We start from the raw sequence: 18855 nt of genomic DNA on the forward strand, positions 1-18855 counted from the left end.
ACATTGGATAAGCTCTCAAGCCCACTAATGGCCCAAAGTCCAAAAGTCCAAAGCAAAGCCCACTATTGGTCCAATTTACTAAATTGGACCCACCTCACCAAATGGGCCTAGACCCATGGTCCATAACAACTAATGGGTCCACAACACTCCATCCATAATGTCCAGTCACGGCCCAAAATCCAGCAGCTCAATAACAGCCCAATCCCTAAGGCCCAAAATGAAAAACCCAACAGAGGGAGTACGCTGGGCGTATCCTCCTCGGTACGCGGGGCGTACACGCTGATTCGTAACTGGGGATCGGAGCACTGACCCGCTACGCGAGGCGTACTCCTAAGTTATGCGGGGCGTAACTTCGCTGCTCAGTAAGTCCACATAACATCTTAATGGCTTAAGCTCTTAAGCCCAAACTTCAGATCCTTAGGCCAAATATGCCTAAGATTCATAAAGTCTCAAACTTTATCACTTGGGACGTCCATAAATCTCTTAATCCAAGGTCTTAATCCATTAAGACCTACATATCTCACACATGGAACAACCACAGCCCTTGGGACCTCATTTTTCTCACTCAAGACCACTCCAAAGGTCTGAAAGGACAGATAATCTCGACCAACTCAAAACATGCATCAAGATGAGGACTTTTGGGACAAGAATGATGTCAAAACTTCTCACCACTTATATCTATGCAATATAAATGACAAGCAAGAAGCTTTATACCTCATATAGGCTCCAAAGGATGATATCTTTCCAGATCTATAAGCTCCAGCCACTCAACTCCTTCTTTGACAACTTCCTCTTTCTTCTTTTAGCCTCTCCTTTGCCAAAATAAGCTTTTCAAGGCCAAACACACCCAACAATGGAGGCGGAACGACTATCTAGGGTTTTTGAGATTAAGAGAGAGCTTATGGAGGCTAGGGTATGAACCAACATGTTCCTTATATAGTGGCTAACCCTAATTTTAGGGTTTTAGAACTCTGAGAGTACGCTGGGCGTACTTAACCTTGCACCCGCGTCCAATTACACACTTAAGCTGGGCGTAACCCAGCTTACGCTGGGCGTACTCGGCGTGTCCCCAAATTTCATATTTGGCCCTCTTTTTCCACTTTTCCCACAAGATGACCAAAATACCCTTCCTCTTAAATCCCGGGGACTCACAATTAAGTACTCTTAGGAACGGGGCGTTACATGGCGAGTCAGGGACCGGACTCGACGAGTCCGTGCTGTCTGGACAAAAACCCCAATATAAGGGTTTGCACCCTATATAAGCTCATTAACTCGGCCTCCCTTGTCCCTAACACTCTCCCAGAGCTGCATAACAAAACCCTAGCTGCTTATGTGTGTGTTAAGGCCATTTTAGTGCTTTTGTGAACTTGTGAAGCTTGGAGGGAAGAAGAGAAGTGGAGTATTCGACTTGGGGCTTGTAGATCCAGGAATCCCATTCCATCTTCAGCTTAATCAAGGTAAAATGCCCCTGCTTTGGTCTTTTATTGGATTGTTCATCTTTAAAATATGGATCTTGGGTGCATTTGGGGCTTTTCAAGCCATTTCCGGACTAGAAGGATGTTATGAGGACTTTGACTCCGGATCTGGACCATAAGAGGGGTCTCATGGCATAAAGGTGCCAACTTTAGGGCCATGAGAGCCCCATGCACATTGTAGGGCACTTTATATGGTTTTTTGAGCTAAAAACCCCATGCATGTGCATCAAGTTTGGAACTTTACACATGAAGTGGACACTAGGAGGCCATATCTATAGTTTTGGTGTGTTAGATCTCATTTAAATCGACTGCATGGATTGGTCAAGATTGGACTCGGCGAGTCCAAGACATAAAGTCCCATATCTGTTAAGGGTCTAAAGAACTTAGTTGGGTGTTAAAAGGAATATAGAAGGTCAGGAAGGGTGACCCAATGTTCTGGACCAAGCTATTGTTCGGGATGTTCATGGGACTCGGCGAGTGCATGAGCAGACTCAGAGAGTCCAAGGCAATCTTCTTATGGATGAAGATGAACTCGGCGAGTTGTTCATACAACTCGGCGAGTCATGGACAGGACCTGTTTATCAGTTGAAGAAGGACTCGACGAGTTGTTCATACAACTCGGCGAGTCGGATGAAGATTCGGTCGATGTTCATTTAGAAGGAAAACTCGTCGAGTCATCGCCTAACTCGACGAGTAGGGACGGGCATAAGCGCGGATGGAAGGTTATGGACTCGGCGATTCAGGTCAACTAGTAGATGACTTTTGACTTTAAATTTGACTTGGTCAGGGGTAAACTGGTCATTTTACCCTAAGAGTAGATACCAGTTCTAACTAAGTGTTTTCTGGGAATTATAGCCGGAGGATTTCCAGAGCAGCAGCGGCAGCAGATAGACTATTCCCGCACAAATCAGCAGCTATTATGAGGTGAGTTACCTTCCAGTAGCGGTGGGTCTACGGCCACAATGTCGGCCCATCAGTAGGAGTTGTATGATTAGATGATTGTCTATGTGATATTCATCTGGGTTTGCCACTACCTGATATGTTTAATGCACTAGTGTGATATAATGCTATATGCTAGTGACAGTAGGGGAGGTAGTCCCCATAGTATCGGTCGATAGGGCCGAAGGGGTAGTTATGCCCAGCCATGCTAGATAGAGTATATGATATGTGTTATATGGTAGTAGTAGTGGTGAAATAGTCCCCAGTATCCAGTCGAGAGGACCGAAGGGGAGACCAGCACCCAGATATGCTAGTCAGCATCCGGTCGAGAGGACCGAAGGGGAGGCCAGCACCCAGATATGCTAGCCAGTATCCAGTCGAGAGGACCGAAGGGGTAGGTCGGGCACCTAGATATGCCTGACAATATATGTATGTTATCTGGTTGTATGGTATGTGGTACGATGGGGGAACTCACTAAGCTTCGTGTTTATAGTTTTCAGTTTTGGTTTCAGGTACCTCTTCATCGAAGGGGAAGGAGCTGGCGCGGTAGCGGCACATCATACACATACACACACTGTTTTCTGCTTTATGAGCTTGTTCTGGGATTTGTACTCTGATATTGGGTTGTTTTCATACTTTGGTTTTCAGACACAATGTATGTTATGAAATGGATTGATTAGACAATGTTTTATTTACAAATGTTTTCCAAAGTATTGATTTTAAAAACGAAATTTTTGGGCGTGAAATTTGGTTCATTACAAGTTGGTATCAGAGCCTTGGTTTGAGGGATTCAAACACACCTTCGGGGGTGTCTGAGCTCAAATCAAGGGATTAAAGGACTCTGGAAAAGAAAAAGTTTTCTAAAGGATTAAGTAAAGAGTTATACGAAAGAATGAAGTGCGTTATGTGCGCGACCGACCGAGCTCAAGTAAGTATTCCCCAAGTACCCATACAAGCTTATGTTATGTTTATCAGTTTTAGTAGAACAACATGCTAGAATAGGACCAATGATCTAGGAGTGATGCCTTACGTGCCTGTCTTATGTGCTTCAGCTTTTGAGAATTGCATGCTAGTATTGAGTAGACAGCAGTAGGATAGCCTGGTTAGGTTATGCCTGATAGTCTGAGCTTAGCATTGTATGCTAGTACAGATTAGTCAGTATGATAGCCAGAGTGGTATATGCTTGATTATGTACTCGATGCCCGAATGTTGCTTGCTTTGTGCTTTTAGGAGTTCTAGTTATCTTTACTATCTAGTAAGTGAATATGTTACGTTACATATTGCGAGGATTAAATAATTCAAAAGGTTAGGTCTAGCTCTATTGCGCAACTCTTGTCTAAGTCCAACCGTTGTAGGGTAGGATCTCTCATTCGAAGAATTATCTAGTCTTAGTAATATTTAATAGTATTCACGAGCTAGTTAGGGGAAGATAACAGGGATTTCTTATGCAACTGATGGCCGAGAGTGGGCTGGTGATTACCCTAGGGCAAGCCTAGGATGAGATTAACAAGAGAACAGTAGTAGTAGTAGAAGGGCCCTGGTGGAGTCAAGGCAGTCCTCGAAGAAGGTAAGGATAAATGTGGAAGGTAGTATGGGCTCGTACTACTGAAAGCAGAGGATCCGTACCCGAACTGAGGAAGGCTGAGATAAAACTAGGGAACTTATTGTAAATGTGATCCCTCAAGAGGTATCAGTATCACTAACGGTTGTTATTATGTATTACAGAATGGTGGTACTACGTTCGAGGCCAACAGTTGGCAGCTCAGGAGAGGGATTGGGTTCGGGATCAGGTTCCGAACTAGTAGATGAGGGGTTATGTGAGTTCATAGCATCAGAGATCACCAAAGGTATCCTTGAGTCGACCCCCATCATTTTCGGGTCGATCAAGGAAGGGATAGTTGAGTTGATGGAGGATCGCCTCAGGGCGTTTAGGAGTGACCTGACATCTTGCAAGTTAGGATCTCGCACACTGTCCTTCAAGGACTTCAGGGGCAGTGGTGCGCCAGATTTTCATGGGGCAAAGGACCCCATAGCCACTAGACGATGGATTGCAGACATCGAGTCTACATAGTTGACTAACTTCTGCCCCGAGGGGTCGAAGGTGAGGTTTGCAGCAGGGTGTTTGAGAGACAGAGCTAGAGACTGGTGGGAGTCTGTTGATGACTCATTGGGAGCCTCGGCCATTGAGGCTATGACATGGCCAGACTTTGTGGCCCGATTTCGAGCGGAGTTTGCCCATGCAGTGGAGCTCCAACAGTTAGCTAGAAAGTTTTTGGATATGAGAGCAGACGACGAAGACTGTGGCGGGGATCACCGCCAAGTTCCGGGAGAGGGCGTTGTTGGTGACCTAGTACGCGGGTGATGAGGATATGAGGAGGACTCGCTATCATGACATGCTACGAGCTGATATTCGGGAGCATGTCAGTTTTTCCGCTTGCCCTACTCTGGAGTCCATGATCGCCAGGGCAAGGGAAAGGGAGATTGACCTGGAGCACATCCGGAAGAGGAAGGTTGAGGAGGGGCAGGTTATGGGGGCTTCGGGGAAGAAGCCCAAGGGACCAGACGCAGGGCTGAAAGGCCAACAGGGGAGAGGCCGCTGCAAGAAATGCGACAAGACGCACTAGGGAGTGTGCAAGTTGGGATCGTCAAACTGCTATAAGAACGGCAAGTTGGGGCATTTCAGCAAGGATTGTACCGGCCCAACACCTATGATACAAACGTCAGAGTTGTTGTGTTTCCACTGCAACCAGAGGGGCCACAAGAAGGCCAATTGCCCCCAGTTGGCAGCAGCAGCGCCAGTGAAGGCGCCAGCTCCAGCGACCCTACGGATAACTGATGGCCGACAGGACAAGGCGGACGCTCCAGTGGTGAGGAGCCGGGCATTTCAGCTGACTACTGAGGAGACACGTGCTGCACCCAATGTAGTGACGGGTATGATTACTTCCCTCTATTTTATTTATATGATGCTATAATGTTGATATGTGCTCTGTGTATATGTGTTTAGGATTGTTCCATGTGAACGGTATCCCAGTTCAGGTGTTGTTTGACTCGGGTGCCACCCGATCGTTTGTTTCTCTTGCGCTTAGCAAGAGGTTCACTGAGTCTTCAGGCATGTTAGATTGCCCTTTAGAGGTAGAGATTGCCTATGATCGATTAGTGCGAGCATCGGCAATGTTCAGATATTGCGTTCTGAGGTTATTTGAGGAGTGCTACTTGGTAGACTTGGTTCCCATTCCGTTGCGTGGGAACAAGGTGATCATAGGCATGGATTGGTTGAGCCCTAATGGGGCGATGATAGATTGCGCACAGCTGTTGGTGCAGATCAGGACCCCAAGTGGGGGAGAGCTGGTGATTCAGGGCGAGAGGCCACAACGAGGACCAGCCCTATGTTCAGCAGCGAGAGCTAGGCGTTACCTCCAGTAGGGTTGCGCAGGTTATGTCGCGTATGTTAGGGATACCCGGGAGGCGGGTAGGGCGACGGTGGGCGAGGTGCCCGTTGTGCGAGAGTTCACGGACGTATTCCCCGAGGAGCTGCCTGGGATACCTCAGGAGCGACAGGTGGAGTTCAGGATCCACCTAGTCCCTGGTGCGGCTCCGAGAGCCAAGGCACCATACCGGTTGGCTCCTCCCGAGATGCAGGAGTTGTCTACGCAGCTGCAGGAGCTACTAGACAAGGGATTTATCAGGCCAAGTAGTTCGCCTTGGGGAGCCCCGATCCTGTTTGTAAAGAAGAAGGACGGGTCGCATCGTATGTGTACAGACTATAGGGAGCTGAATAAGGTAACGGTGAAGAACCGTTACCCACTCCCGAGGATCGACGACCTCTTTGACCAGCTTCAGGGAGCATCTTGGTTCTCCAAGATTGATTTGCATTCAGGGTATCATCAGATGAGGGTCAGAGAGGAGGATGTGCAGAAGATGGCGTTTCGGACGCGTTATGGCCATTATGAGTTCGTGGTGATGCCTTTCGGGCACACCAATGCTCCTGCCGCGTTCATGGATCTCATGAACCGCGTGTGTAGACCGATGTTAGACCGGTCTGTGATAGTGTTTATCGATGATATCTTGGTTTACCCCAAGACGCGAGAGCAGCACAAGGAGCATATGTGAGAAGTTCTGGAGACTTTGAGGAGGAAGAACTTGTATGCTAAGTTCTCCAAGTGTGAGTTCTGGTTGCGCGAGGAGTAGTTCCTCGGACACCTCGTCAACCAGGACGGGATCTCAGTGGACCCGCCCAAGGTAGAGGACGTGATGAGATGGGAAGTTCCGAAATCTCCATTTGAGATTCGGAGTTTCTTGGGATTAGCAGGCTACTATAGGAGATTCATTCAGAATTTCTCCAAGATAGTCGTACCTCTGACGCGGCTGACGAAGAAAGTCGTGGTCTTTCGATGGGGGCCTGCATAGCAGGCAGTGTTCGAGACACTGAGACAGAAATTATGCGAGGCGCCAATCCTAGCCCTGCCAGAGGGCTTGGAGGATTTTGCGGTGTACTGCAATGCGTCCATCTCAGGGTTGGGCGCAGTGCTGATGCGGAGAGGGCATGTTATCGCCTACGCGTCGAGGCAGCTGAAGCCTCACGAGGCGAATTACCCGACACATGATTTGGAGCTGGGGACTGTTGTGTTTGCCCTTAAGATTTGGCGTCATTATCGCTATGGGGTTCGTTGTACCATCGACACGGACCATAAGAGTTTGAGGTACCTCATGGATCAGCTGAATCTTAACATGAGGCAGTGTCGATGGTTGGACGTGGTGAAGGATTATGACTGTGAGATCCTTTACCAGCCGGGGGAGGCCAATGTGGTGGCCGATGCACTTAGCCACAAAGCAGAGCCAATAAGAGGCGTGTGCATGAGGATGACAGTGGTGAATCCGTTGTTAGAGCAGATTCGGGAGGCTCAGCAGGAGGCTATAAAGGAGGAACATCGGAAGAGTGAGCATATAATGGGTCAGGTTTCCTCCTTCGATTATGATAGCCGAGGGTTATTGACACTACACCGCAGGGTGTGGGTACCATATCACGGGGGTGTGCGCCAGGTTCTGATGGAGGAGGCGCACAAATCCCGATTCTCCATTCATCTCGGGGCGACGAAGATGTATAGGGATCTTCGTCTGGACTATTGGTGGCCTTGCATGAAGCGGGATGTGGCATGGTACGTGGAGCGGTGCTTGACCTGCAGGAAGGTCAAGGCCGAGCATCAAAGACCACACGACAAGATGCAGTCATTGGATATTCCACTGTGGAAATAGGAGGATATTACGATGGATTTTATCACCAAGCTTCCCAGGACCGCGCGGGGAGTGGATTCGATCTGGGTCATCGTCGATCGACTGACCAAGAGTGCCCACTTTATCCCGATTCAGGAGAGCATCTCGGCCGAGAAATTGGCCGATATCTATATCAGGGAGTTGGTGGCGCGGCATGGGGTACCAGTTTTGGTGATTTTGGATAGGGATGTGCGGTTCACTTCCAGGTTCTGGAAGAAATTCCACGACGAGTTGGGTACTCGTCTGCATTTCAGCACCGCCTTTCACCCGCAGACGGATGGCCAAAGCGAGCGGACCATCCAGACTCTGGAGGACATGCTGCAGGCATGTGTTTTATACTTCGGAGGTAACTGGGATACTTACCTTCCGTTGGTGGAGTTCTCGTATAATAATAGCTATCATGCGAGTATCAACCGTCCTCCCTTCGAGATGTTGTATGGGAGGAGGTGCAGGACCCCTATATGTAGGGGCGAGGTTGGCTAGAGGGTCATGGGGAGCACCGAAGTAGTGCTCAAGACGACATAGAGGATTCAGCAGGTCCGGAGCAGGCTTCAGACTGCTCAGAGTCAGCAGAAAAGTTATGCCAATAAGCGCAGTTCAGACCTGGAGTTCTAGGTCAGAGATATGGTTCTCCTGAAGGTGTCGCCTTGGAAAGGCATCATCCGATTCAGGAAGCGGGGCAAGTTAGGCCCAAGGTACATCAGACCATTCAGGGTTGTAGCTCGGGTGGACAGGGTAGCGTACAGGCTGGATCTGCTAGCCGAACTCAGTCAGATCCATAACACTTTCCACGTCTCCCAGCTGCGGAAGTGCCTGGTGGACGACTCAGCGGTGGTACCCCTAGAGGATATTCAGGTGGACGACAGCTTGAAATACATTGAGAGGCCAGTGGCAATCCTCGACCGGAAGTCGAAGGATTTGAGGAACAAGAGGGTGGAACTCGTGAAGGTGCAATGGCAACACCGGAAGGGGTCGGACTGGACTTGGGAGCCGGTGGAAGAGATGATGGAGCACTACCCCGAGCTGTTTCAGGAGTGAGCAGCAGACTTCGAGGACGAAGTCTAAGATAAGTGGGGGAGATTTGTAGCACCTGGTTCTTGGTACGTATTCTTTGTAATTAACCCCTTTAAACATTTGAAATTTTGGTCTTGGACTCGGCGAGTTGAAGGACCAACTCGTCGAGTAGAAGCGGGACTAGACGCGGGATTTAAGCAATGAACTCGGCGAGTCAGGGACCGGACTCGACGAGTCCGTGCTGTATGGACAAAAACCCTAATATAAGGGTTTGCACCTTATATAAGCTCGTTAACTCGACCTCCCTTGTCCCTAACACTCTCCCAGAGCTGCATAACAAAACCCTAGCCGCTTGTGTGTGTTAAGGCCATTTTGGTGCTTTTGTGAACTTATGAAGCTTGGAGGGAAGATGAGAAGTGGAGTATTTGACTTGGGGCTTGTAGATCCAAGAATCCCATTCCATCTTCAGCTTCATCAAGGTAAAATGCCCCTACTTTGGTCTTTTATTGGATTGTTCATCTTTAGAATATGGATCTTGGGTGCATTTGGGGCTTTTCAAGCCATTTCCGGACTAGAAGGGTGTTATGAGGACTTTGACTCCGGATCTGGACCATAAGAGGGGTCTCATGGCATAAAGGTGCCAACTTTAGGGCCATGAGAGCCCCATGCACATTGTAGGGCACTTTATATGGATTTTTGAGCTAAAAACCCCATGCATGTGCATCAAGTTTGGAACTTTACACATGAAGTGGACACTAGGAGGCCATATCTATAGTTTTGGTATGTCAGATCTCATTTAAATCGACTGCATGGATTGGTCAAGATTGGACTCGGCGAGTCCGTTCTGGGACTCGGCGAGTCCAAGGCATAAAGTCCCATATATGTTAAGGGTCTAAAGAACTTAGTTGGGTGTTAGAAGGACTATAGAAGGTCAGGAAGGGTGACCCAATGTTATGGACCAAGCCATTATTCGGGATGTTCATGGGAATCGGCGAGTGCATGAGCAGACTCAGAGAGTCCAAGGCAATCTTCTTATGGATGAAGATGAACTCGGCGAGTTGTTCATACAACTCGGCGAGTCATGGACAAGACCTGTTTATCAGTTGAAGAAGGACTCGACGAGTTGTTCATACAACTCGGCGAGTCGGATGAAGATTCGGTCGATGTTCATTTAGAAGGAAAACTCGTCGAGCCATCGCCTAACTCAACGAGTAGGGACGGGTATAAGGGCAGATGGAAGGTTAGGGAATCGGCGAGTCAGGCCAGCTAGTAGATGACTTTGACTTTGAATTTGACTTTGACTTGGTCAGGGGTAAATTGGTCGTTTTACCCTAAGAGTAGATAACAGTTCTAACTAAGTGTTTTGTGGGAATTATAGTCGGAGGATTTCCGGAGCAGCAGCGGCAGCAGATAGAGGATTCCCGCACAGATCAACAGCTATTACGAGGTGAGTTACCTTCCAGTAGCGGTGGGTCTACGACCACAATGTCGGCCCATCAGTAGGAGTTGTATGATTAGATGATTGTCTATGTGATATTCATCTGGGTTTGCCACTACCTGATGTGTTTAATGCGCTAGTGTGATATAATGATATGTGCTAGTGACAGTAAGGGAGGTAGTCCCCAAAGTACCGGTCGATAAGGCCGAAGGGGTAGTTATGCACAACCATGCTAGATAGAGTATGTGATATGTGTTATATGGTAGTAGTAAGGGGTGAAATAGTCCTCAGTATCTGATCGAGAGGACCGAAGGGGAGACCAACACCCATATATGCTAGTCAGCATCCGGTCGAGAGGACCAAAGGGGAGGCCAACACCCAGATATGCTAGCCAGTATCCGGTCGAGAGGACCGAAGGGGTAGGTCGGGCACCTAGATATGCCTGACAATATATGTATGTTATCTGGTTGTATGGTATGTGGTACGATGGGGGAACTCACTAAGCTTCGTGCTTACAGTTTTCAGTTTTGGTTTCAGGTACCTCTTCATCGAAGGGGAAGGAGCTGGCGTGGTAGCGGCACATCATACACACACACACACACACACACACTGTTTTCCGCTTTACGAGCTTGTTCTGGGATTTGTACTCTGATATTGGGTTGTTTTCATACTTTGATTTTCAGACATGATGTATGTTATGAAATGGATTGATTAGACAATGATTTAATTACAAATGTTTTCCAAACTATTGATTTTAAAAGTGAAAATTTTGGGCGTGAAATGTGGGTCTTTACACATCTAGTCGACTCCCCGAATCGTCGAGTCCCTTCTTTAAATCCAGTCAGCAAATCGCGATCATACTCGACGATTCTAGGCGTCTACTCGTCGAGTCCCTCTTCTCGACAAAAATAAATAATTTAAATATGATACCTGGAATTCCGGATGTTACAAGAAGCAATGCCAAACAACCACTACATGTATGTTTAAAATCCCGAACTTTACAACATTAATGTTATGCAACAAATCCTTGCTTTGTCGGCATATTCATGACTAATGGAGTCACGAAAGGGGCGGTGAACAGAGACCTCAGACGACGACGATGACTGAGGCGGGACGAAGAAGATAGCAACATCGTTTGAGCATTATATAGGAGCATCATCTGATCACCAAAGAGAGCGGTGAAACCACTTCAACTTTTGTGTAAGCATATTTGGGAATCCGGTGAATCCACTTCCTCTGTGTTTTATGTCTACCTGCAAGAAATTTGTCCCCGATGACACTAACAGTTTTAGTTTTTAGGTATAGGAGATGCAATCGACTATTTCACAAGTAAGTACATTATAGCCAGATGAAGAGTTGAAACTTCCAATTAAGATGTTTGAAAAATCAAATGGGATTTAATACAAAATTTAGGAGCTTTGTTTATTTGTTTGTTTGTTTTTTTTTTTTTTTAAATTAGATTTTAGTGTGTGTAAGTGTGTATCTGAGTTGTAGGTTTTTAATGAGTTTATGTATACCCATGTGTGTGTATTTAATTTTGTGTGTATATTGGTTATGTTTGAGTTAGGTTTTTATCGCATGTGAATGTATTTGCATTTGCAACCAAAAAGGTTATTTGTGTGTGTTAACGAGAGGGAGAGAGAATTAGAATGTACGAAAGGAATAATAGAAGTAGGAGATTAGATGGGTGGGATTAAAGTGGTGTAAAGTCGTCAGAAAGAGGGTAAGGAAGTGGATAGGGCTGTAACGAACCGAATGAACACGAACAAGGGCTTGTTCATGTTCCTTCCTTTAAGTTAGCCGAACTAACAAACGAACACGCAAACGAGTTTTCTTGTTCATGTTCGTTCATTTAACAAATTACCTTGTTCATGTTCGTTCGTTTATGTTCTTGAACATGCTAAACGAACATAAATGAACAAAGATAAACAAACATAATTGAACATATATAAATATAAATAAACAATATAATATAGTAATGTAAAAAAACAATTGAAAATATATGAACATAAGTAAACTCAAACGAACGTTCACGAACATAAATGAATGAACAATATCATTGTTTATGTTCGTCCGTTTAACTAAACGAACGGGAATTTGTGTTCATTTATTAAATAAATGAATATAAACGAACTTTCTGCCGAATGATTCTCAAAACGTTTGGTTCGTTTATAGCCTTAGAAGTGGAGTTTCAAGGAAGAGGGTGGTATGAGCTCTAGGATCATTTACAGTATAGTAATAATTAGTGGCCATTTTTTATTTTATAATTACAAAATCATAGAGGAAATATAAAAAATACAAAAAAGAATTTTTGCAGTTTTATGTTAATTAATCCTACACATCTAAATAAAACATATATATTTTTTAGGGACAAATATAATTTAGACAAAATTACATAAATGGTCCTCATGGTTGACAAAATCGACCAATTATGGTCCTTATGACGAATTCTTTACACATATGGTCCCTGTGGTTTCAAAATCTTGCAAAGACGGTCCTTTTGACTAACGGCGTTAACTTTTTTAGTTAAGTCCTATATGAAATGACATATTTGCCCTTAATGCATAAGGACGTTTTATGTAATATGTTTCTACCACAGGGACCATTTATGTAATTTTCTCTATTATTTATTACTTTTTTTATTTATTTTAATTATATATTTAAGGATTTAGATTTGTTTAAATTTATTGTTTAATATATATATATATATATATATATATATATATATATATATATATATATATATATATATAAAACATTTTTTAACGTTTTGCTCAAATTATTTTTTCTAATCTTTTTAACATTTTCTTCAAGTAAATTTATTAATGTTTTTTATTTTGACTTTTTATTCGAATATTATTTATTTATTTATTTATTTTTTTGACGTTATGAATACATTTTTCAACTATATAAGGTTGTATAATTATTATTTTTGTAAACTAATTTATTAACATTTTTTTTATAAAAAAGTGTAAAATGTTTGTTAAATGTGAATAGGATTAGGTAGACATAAGTTGAGCTGAGACTGCCTCATAACGTTGCCGAGAACGACCAGGTCATTTCACATTGAATTTAAATGTAATTATTTCGAGTTATTATTATTTTTTTTTGTTTTTAGCAGTGTTATAAAAAATCACAACGCAAGGGCCTCTAATCGGTCAGGTAACGCTTAGGGATTAATCTGAGATTAATCGGGACCTAGTTGTGATTTTTTACAACACTGCTAAAAACAAAAAAATAATAACTCGAAATAATTACATTTAAATCTAATGTGAAATGACCCGGTCGTTCTCGACAACGTTGTGAGGCGGTCTCAGTGTAGCCTATGTCTACCTAATCTATATTAATCATATTCACGTTAACAAATATTTTACACTTTTTTATAAAAAATGTTAATAAATTAGCTTACAAAAATAATAATTATACAACCTTATATAGTTAAATATTTAAATTAAAAAATAATAATTATATAACCTGATAAAAGAAAAAAAATGAAAACATAGGTGAAAGTGAATTAAGTTACGAATTATAATTACAATAGCCGTGAAATCCTTTAACAAATATAAACATACTATATGTTGAAAAATGTATTCGAACATAACGTCAAAAAAAAATATTCGAATAAAACGTCAAAATAAAAAACATTAAAAAATTTACTTGAAGAAAATATCAAAAAGATTAGAAAAAATAATTTGCGCAAAACGTAAAAAAATGTTAGCATGCATGTGTGTATATATATATATATATATATATATATATATATATATATATATATATATATATATATATATATATATATATATATATATATATATATATATATATATATTAAAAAATAAATTTAAACAAATCTAAATACTTAAATATATAATTAAAATAAATAAAAAACATAATTAATAATAGAGAGAATTACATAAATGGTCCCTGTGGTATAAACATATTACATAAAACGTCCTTATGCATGAAGGGTAAATATGTCATTTCACATAGGACTTAGCTGAAAAAGTTAACGTCGTTAGTCAAAAGGACCATCTTTGCAAGATTTTGAAACCACAGGGACCATCTGTGTAACGAATTCGTCATAAGGACCATAATTGGTCGATTTTGTCAACCATGAGGACCATTTATATAATTTTGTCTATAATTTATTCCTAAGCTACTCTTGAATCTACCTGTGCGTCCCAACGAGACTTAACCTTTGAGCTTAAAAAAAAAGAGACAAACACAATATACAATTAGGTCATAATGCCTTTGATATATATGAATAAATGTGATCTTTGAAAATGTTGATTATATTCATGATTCAAATCAAAAGAACACTGTGGATTTTACTCTTACATTTCCTCAAAATTATCATTACCAAATATAGTAATGAAAAAAATATAAATCAAATAAACTAATTCAAATCTGAAATTTCTCCATTTTGGACCGGATCTTCTCCTCCAATATCGAAACCTCCATCTCCAACCCAAAAACCCGATTCAACGCCTCCATATTTTCAAGTATGTCATCCAAATCCCGACCTTCATTTTCATCACATCTCAAATGTTGCATAGGCCCATGAAGAATCTTATTCACTATCCCTTTACTAAGATCATGAATCGCTTTCTGATTTTTCTTCGATAATTCCCCACCCATTTTTTCTAAACATTTTTCCATTTCACTCGCTCTAATTCTCTCACCATATGCTCTAAGTTTCTTGATTGTCGACACTGTTTCTAAGGAATCTTTCCAACTTTCAAACTCTTTCACTTCTTCTAGAATGATCGATCGAGCTTCCACAACCTTCCGGAACCTTTCCCGTTTGTTGGATTCCACCACTTCCTTCAAATCATCCACATTATAAACACGAGCTCCTTCAACATCCGATACACATGACTCCACGTTTCTTGGAACCGATATATCTATAAACAACCTTTGATTCACGGGGAATCCTCGGACTTGATCTTTTGTGAAAATTAAGGTTTCCGAAGCCGTACACGTGAAAATAACATCGGAATTTGACGCGTACGAGGTTAAATCCGATAATGGTCGATAAACAATCTCGATATTATCAAATTCTTCGCGTATTTTTGACACTTTATCTTCGGTTCTATTCACAACAACAATCTTTTTGCAGCCTTTTGAAATGAGATGTTTGATGACCAGGTTTCCCATTTTGCCGGCTCCAACTACTAGAACTTTTACAGAAGCGAAAGAATGTTCCGGAAGCTTCATTTGGGCTAGTTCCACGGCGGCTGAACTGACAGAAACCGACCCGGATGAGATTTGGGTCTCGGTTCTGACCCGTTTTCCTACTGTGATTGCGTGCTTAAATAACCCGCTGATTTTTCTATCGAACCCCGGGACTCCTTGACCCACTTTTACAACGTGTTTGACTTGAGAAAGAATTTGACCTTCTCCTAGAACTAAGGAATCGAGCCCTGAAGATACCTCGAATAGGTGTTTTGTGGCTTCTCTTTCGTATAGCAAGAATTGATGCTGACGTATATCAGAAATTGGGACCCCACTAATCTGCAAAAAGAATGTTAAATATAGTCAGATACAGATAACACCGTAACCGTTAACAATTAACATTTAACAGGTAATATGTTACTTTTAAAAAAGTTAACTCAGGCTAACTGTTAACAGTTAGCATGTTAACTTACCTGTTAAAAGGTTAAATGTAACCTTTGAGTTAACTGTTAACAGCTAGCATGTTAACTGTTAATAGTTAATTTACCTCTTAAAAGGTTGTCAGTTAACATGTTAACCGAATAATCGAGTTAACATGTTAACTGTCAACTGTTAAACGAGTTAACATGTTAACTCTCAACAGTTAACTGTTAACCTTTTTTTAACAGATAATGTGTTAACAAGTAACATTGTTTGTCCACTAGAAAGAATGATATGTATATTGGAATATGGTAAGTACTTTTGACATCCATTCAGTGATTTCTTTAACCCCACGATGTTGGGAGAGTGCTACTGCATATATCTCCATCCTGTTGCAAGTGCTAAGAACAGCGGCTTCTTCTATATGATTCAAGGCACATAATTCAGTAATTACTTGAGGCAATTCTGCTTCTGGAATGGAAAGTTTCTCGCGGATTTCAACCGGTGCTGTGTGAAAACTAAGGCCCACCACCATAATACCACTTTTTTCCTTTGTGTATCCTGCAAAATGCATAAAAAGTTAACTAAAGATCAAAAAGTAAATATACTTCTATTTGTCTATGATATCATATTATATGGATCACATGAATTGCTTTGGAAATTTCAGAATTAATCTCCTAAAGTGCAGATCCATATCCGCATATTTCTAAAGAGAACCATATGAAAGTGATAGAAGAATCATTCACTCGAATAATAAATATATGCTTTCATGAAAAGATTTTCTAAGAACAATACTTCAAATATGCTTTCCTTTGGACAAAAGAAAAGGATCGGACAAAAGAAAAGGAATGATCATAAGTTCATGACATAATTCAGGAAATTTTGTTCTTTCAATAATTCAATTTGATCTAGGTCAACTGATTGCATGAAGAGAAATTTTGTCTACATCAATTTTAGTGATCACAAAATATAACAACAGGCGTAAAATAAAGTCAAAACGGAAAACTCACTTTCAGCAGCAGACGTCTTGAGAAGCTCAAATGCTGAAAAACTGGACGATTTCGATACCGATTCCGATCTCGCGTCAGAACCCGACGCTGCCTCGCATTTTAGGTTTACATATCCTGATCTTCTATCAGAACTGAATGTGCTAACATTAACTGGCTTAAAATTCACGCGAATCCGAGAACCTACATAAGGCAAAGAAGAAGATGCGGTTGAATTACAATGGAGATTGATCATCGTGTTGGAATTGGAATTGGAACCGGAATCATGAAGAACTGCTGAATTGATGAAACGACTAGAAACCACCACCATTATAGAGAGGAGAGACCCAACGACCTTAACAAACCCTAGAAATTGAGATCAGATTAGGTAGATGTGGGGAGGTTGAAGAAATAGAGAGGATTAGTTGAATAGAATCTGTCAATTTGATTAAACATGAAATGGTGCGGCATCTTTGACTCGGTGTTTGTCGTTAGGCCCCCACACGCCTGCTTTTCAAGAACTACTAGAACAGAGGAATTCATCCTAGAGAACGTGACTGTTTGACTTTGTATTGCAGTTGACCCAATTTTATTCCCTTTATTTGCAAAAGTAGTCCCTGGAAAATATTTCACTTTGCACTTTTGTCGCTTACAAATCCTTTTAACATTTGTTCCATTATGAACTACTAATTGAAATAACATTCAAGTCATTGTCGATTGCTAATAATGACCGTTGTTCCAATAATTGAACCGTTAGTCCATCTGTTTAACTAGGGCTGACAAATATGTACCACGGAGAACCAACCAACATGTTACCAACCGAACCAATAAAATCGGTAGCCAACATGTTTGGTAGTCAATATGTTTGGCCGGTAATACCATGCCAATTAAGTAGTCTTGGTTCGGTAACGGTACAAATTTTTGAATACCACGGTTGTACCATACCAACCAATATATATATATATATATATATATATATATATATAAGATTATGTTATTTTGTTTTCACTATCTATTGTGTGAATGTGTGATTGATTCTGGACCAATCATTTTAGTTATTTTAAGAAAGTAATTAATGCATATTACATGTTGAAGATATAATTCATTATATCTTCAACATGTAATATGCATTAATTACTTTCTTAAAATAACTAAAATGATTGTCATTATATCTTCAACATGTAATATGCATTAATTACTTTCTTAAAATAACTAAAATGATTGGTCCATAATCAATCATACATGCACACAATAGATAGTGAAAACATTTGAACCTAATTCTATATATATATATATATATATATATATATATATATATATATATATATATATATATATATATATATATATATATATATAGTGTGAAGTCTTATATAGATTATAGTCTCAAACTCTTGAAGTATAGATATTATTTAAATATTTTGGTATATACCAATACCAATATGTACCAACCAAATTTGTTGGTAGCCAACTAAAATGATACCAAATATCATTGGTACGGTATTGGTAGGTAAAACTTTATGCCAATTATAATTGGTATGGTACACGGTTTAAAGGAAAAAAACTTGGTACCGTACCAATTCCACCCATATGTTTAACCATCTCAAAACATAACAATGGGCATTTTGATGGTATAGTTGGGACGGACATAAATGATACAAGAAAAAAAAATTCAAAAATATTTACCCCGCGTATGGAAAAACCATACATTGTTGGTGTCACTATAGATACCATAGTAAAATCGACACTGGGTATTAGGGTTTGTCAGTACGATGACTTGCAGTTATAGAATGTTTCATTCAAACAACAACTGAATCCTAAACCGGTTATTATCATATTGACCAATTTCTTGTTAATTGTCATGCTTATAGTGTTGATAGATGATATTAGAACACTAGATTTTTAGAATCTTTTAATATTGTATTATGTTTTTAAAATATAAAAGTATATATTTATTGTAAATATGATATTCGATGATGGAAATATGAAAGTATGAAAATGACATGAAGAATATAATGAAAAGCCTTACTCATGGTTTCTCATTTTTATCCCTATCCCACATTGGTGGGAACAAAGAAAATAAAAGTGCCATGATGTTTATATACATTCAATTCCTCTTTAATTATCTTTTGTAGTC

The 18855-nt window shown here is 41.1% G+C and overlaps 1 protein-coding gene across 1 annotated transcript; it reads right to left on the bottom strand.

Annotated features, from left to right (window-relative positions):
- Positions 1-14408: 14408 nt before the first annotated feature.
- LOC111892988 (glutamyl-tRNA reductase 2) lies at positions 14409-17204 on the bottom strand. Its single transcript, XM_023889066.3, has 3 exons — positions 16743-17204; positions 16052-16293; positions 14409-15651 (listed from the first exon to the last, which is right to left on the bottom strand). Exons 1-3 carry the CDS (start codon positions 17047-17049, stop codon positions 14539-14541), a joined length of 1662 nt encoding a protein of 553 aa, XP_023744834.1. The 5' UTR covers positions 17050-17204; the 3' UTR covers positions 14409-14538.
- Positions 17205-18855: the final 1651 nt, after the last annotated feature.

The sequence above is a fragment of the Lactuca sativa genome, chromosome 9, assembly GCF_002870075.4.
Source record: "Lactuca sativa cultivar Salinas chromosome 9, Lsat_Salinas_v11, whole genome shotgun sequence".
Classification (NCBI taxonomy): Eukaryota; Viridiplantae; Streptophyta; class Magnoliopsida; order Asterales; family Asteraceae; genus Lactuca; species Lactuca sativa.

Excerpts from the sequence above, each read along its gene's own strand:
- LOC111892988 (XM_023889066.3), bottom strand. The coding sequence starts at position 17,049 with ATGGTGGTGGTTTCTAGTCGTTTCATCAATTCAGCAGTTCTTCATGAT. Across the intron at positions 16,294-16,742 it reads CAAGACGTCTGCTGCTGAAA|GATACACAAAGGAAAAAAGT; the intron begins GTGAGTTTTCCG and ends TGCATTTTGCAG. Across the intron at positions 15,652-16,051 it reads TCACTGAATGGATGTCAAAA|ATTAGTGGGGTCCCAATTTC; the intron begins GTACTTACCATA and ends TTCTTTTTGCAG.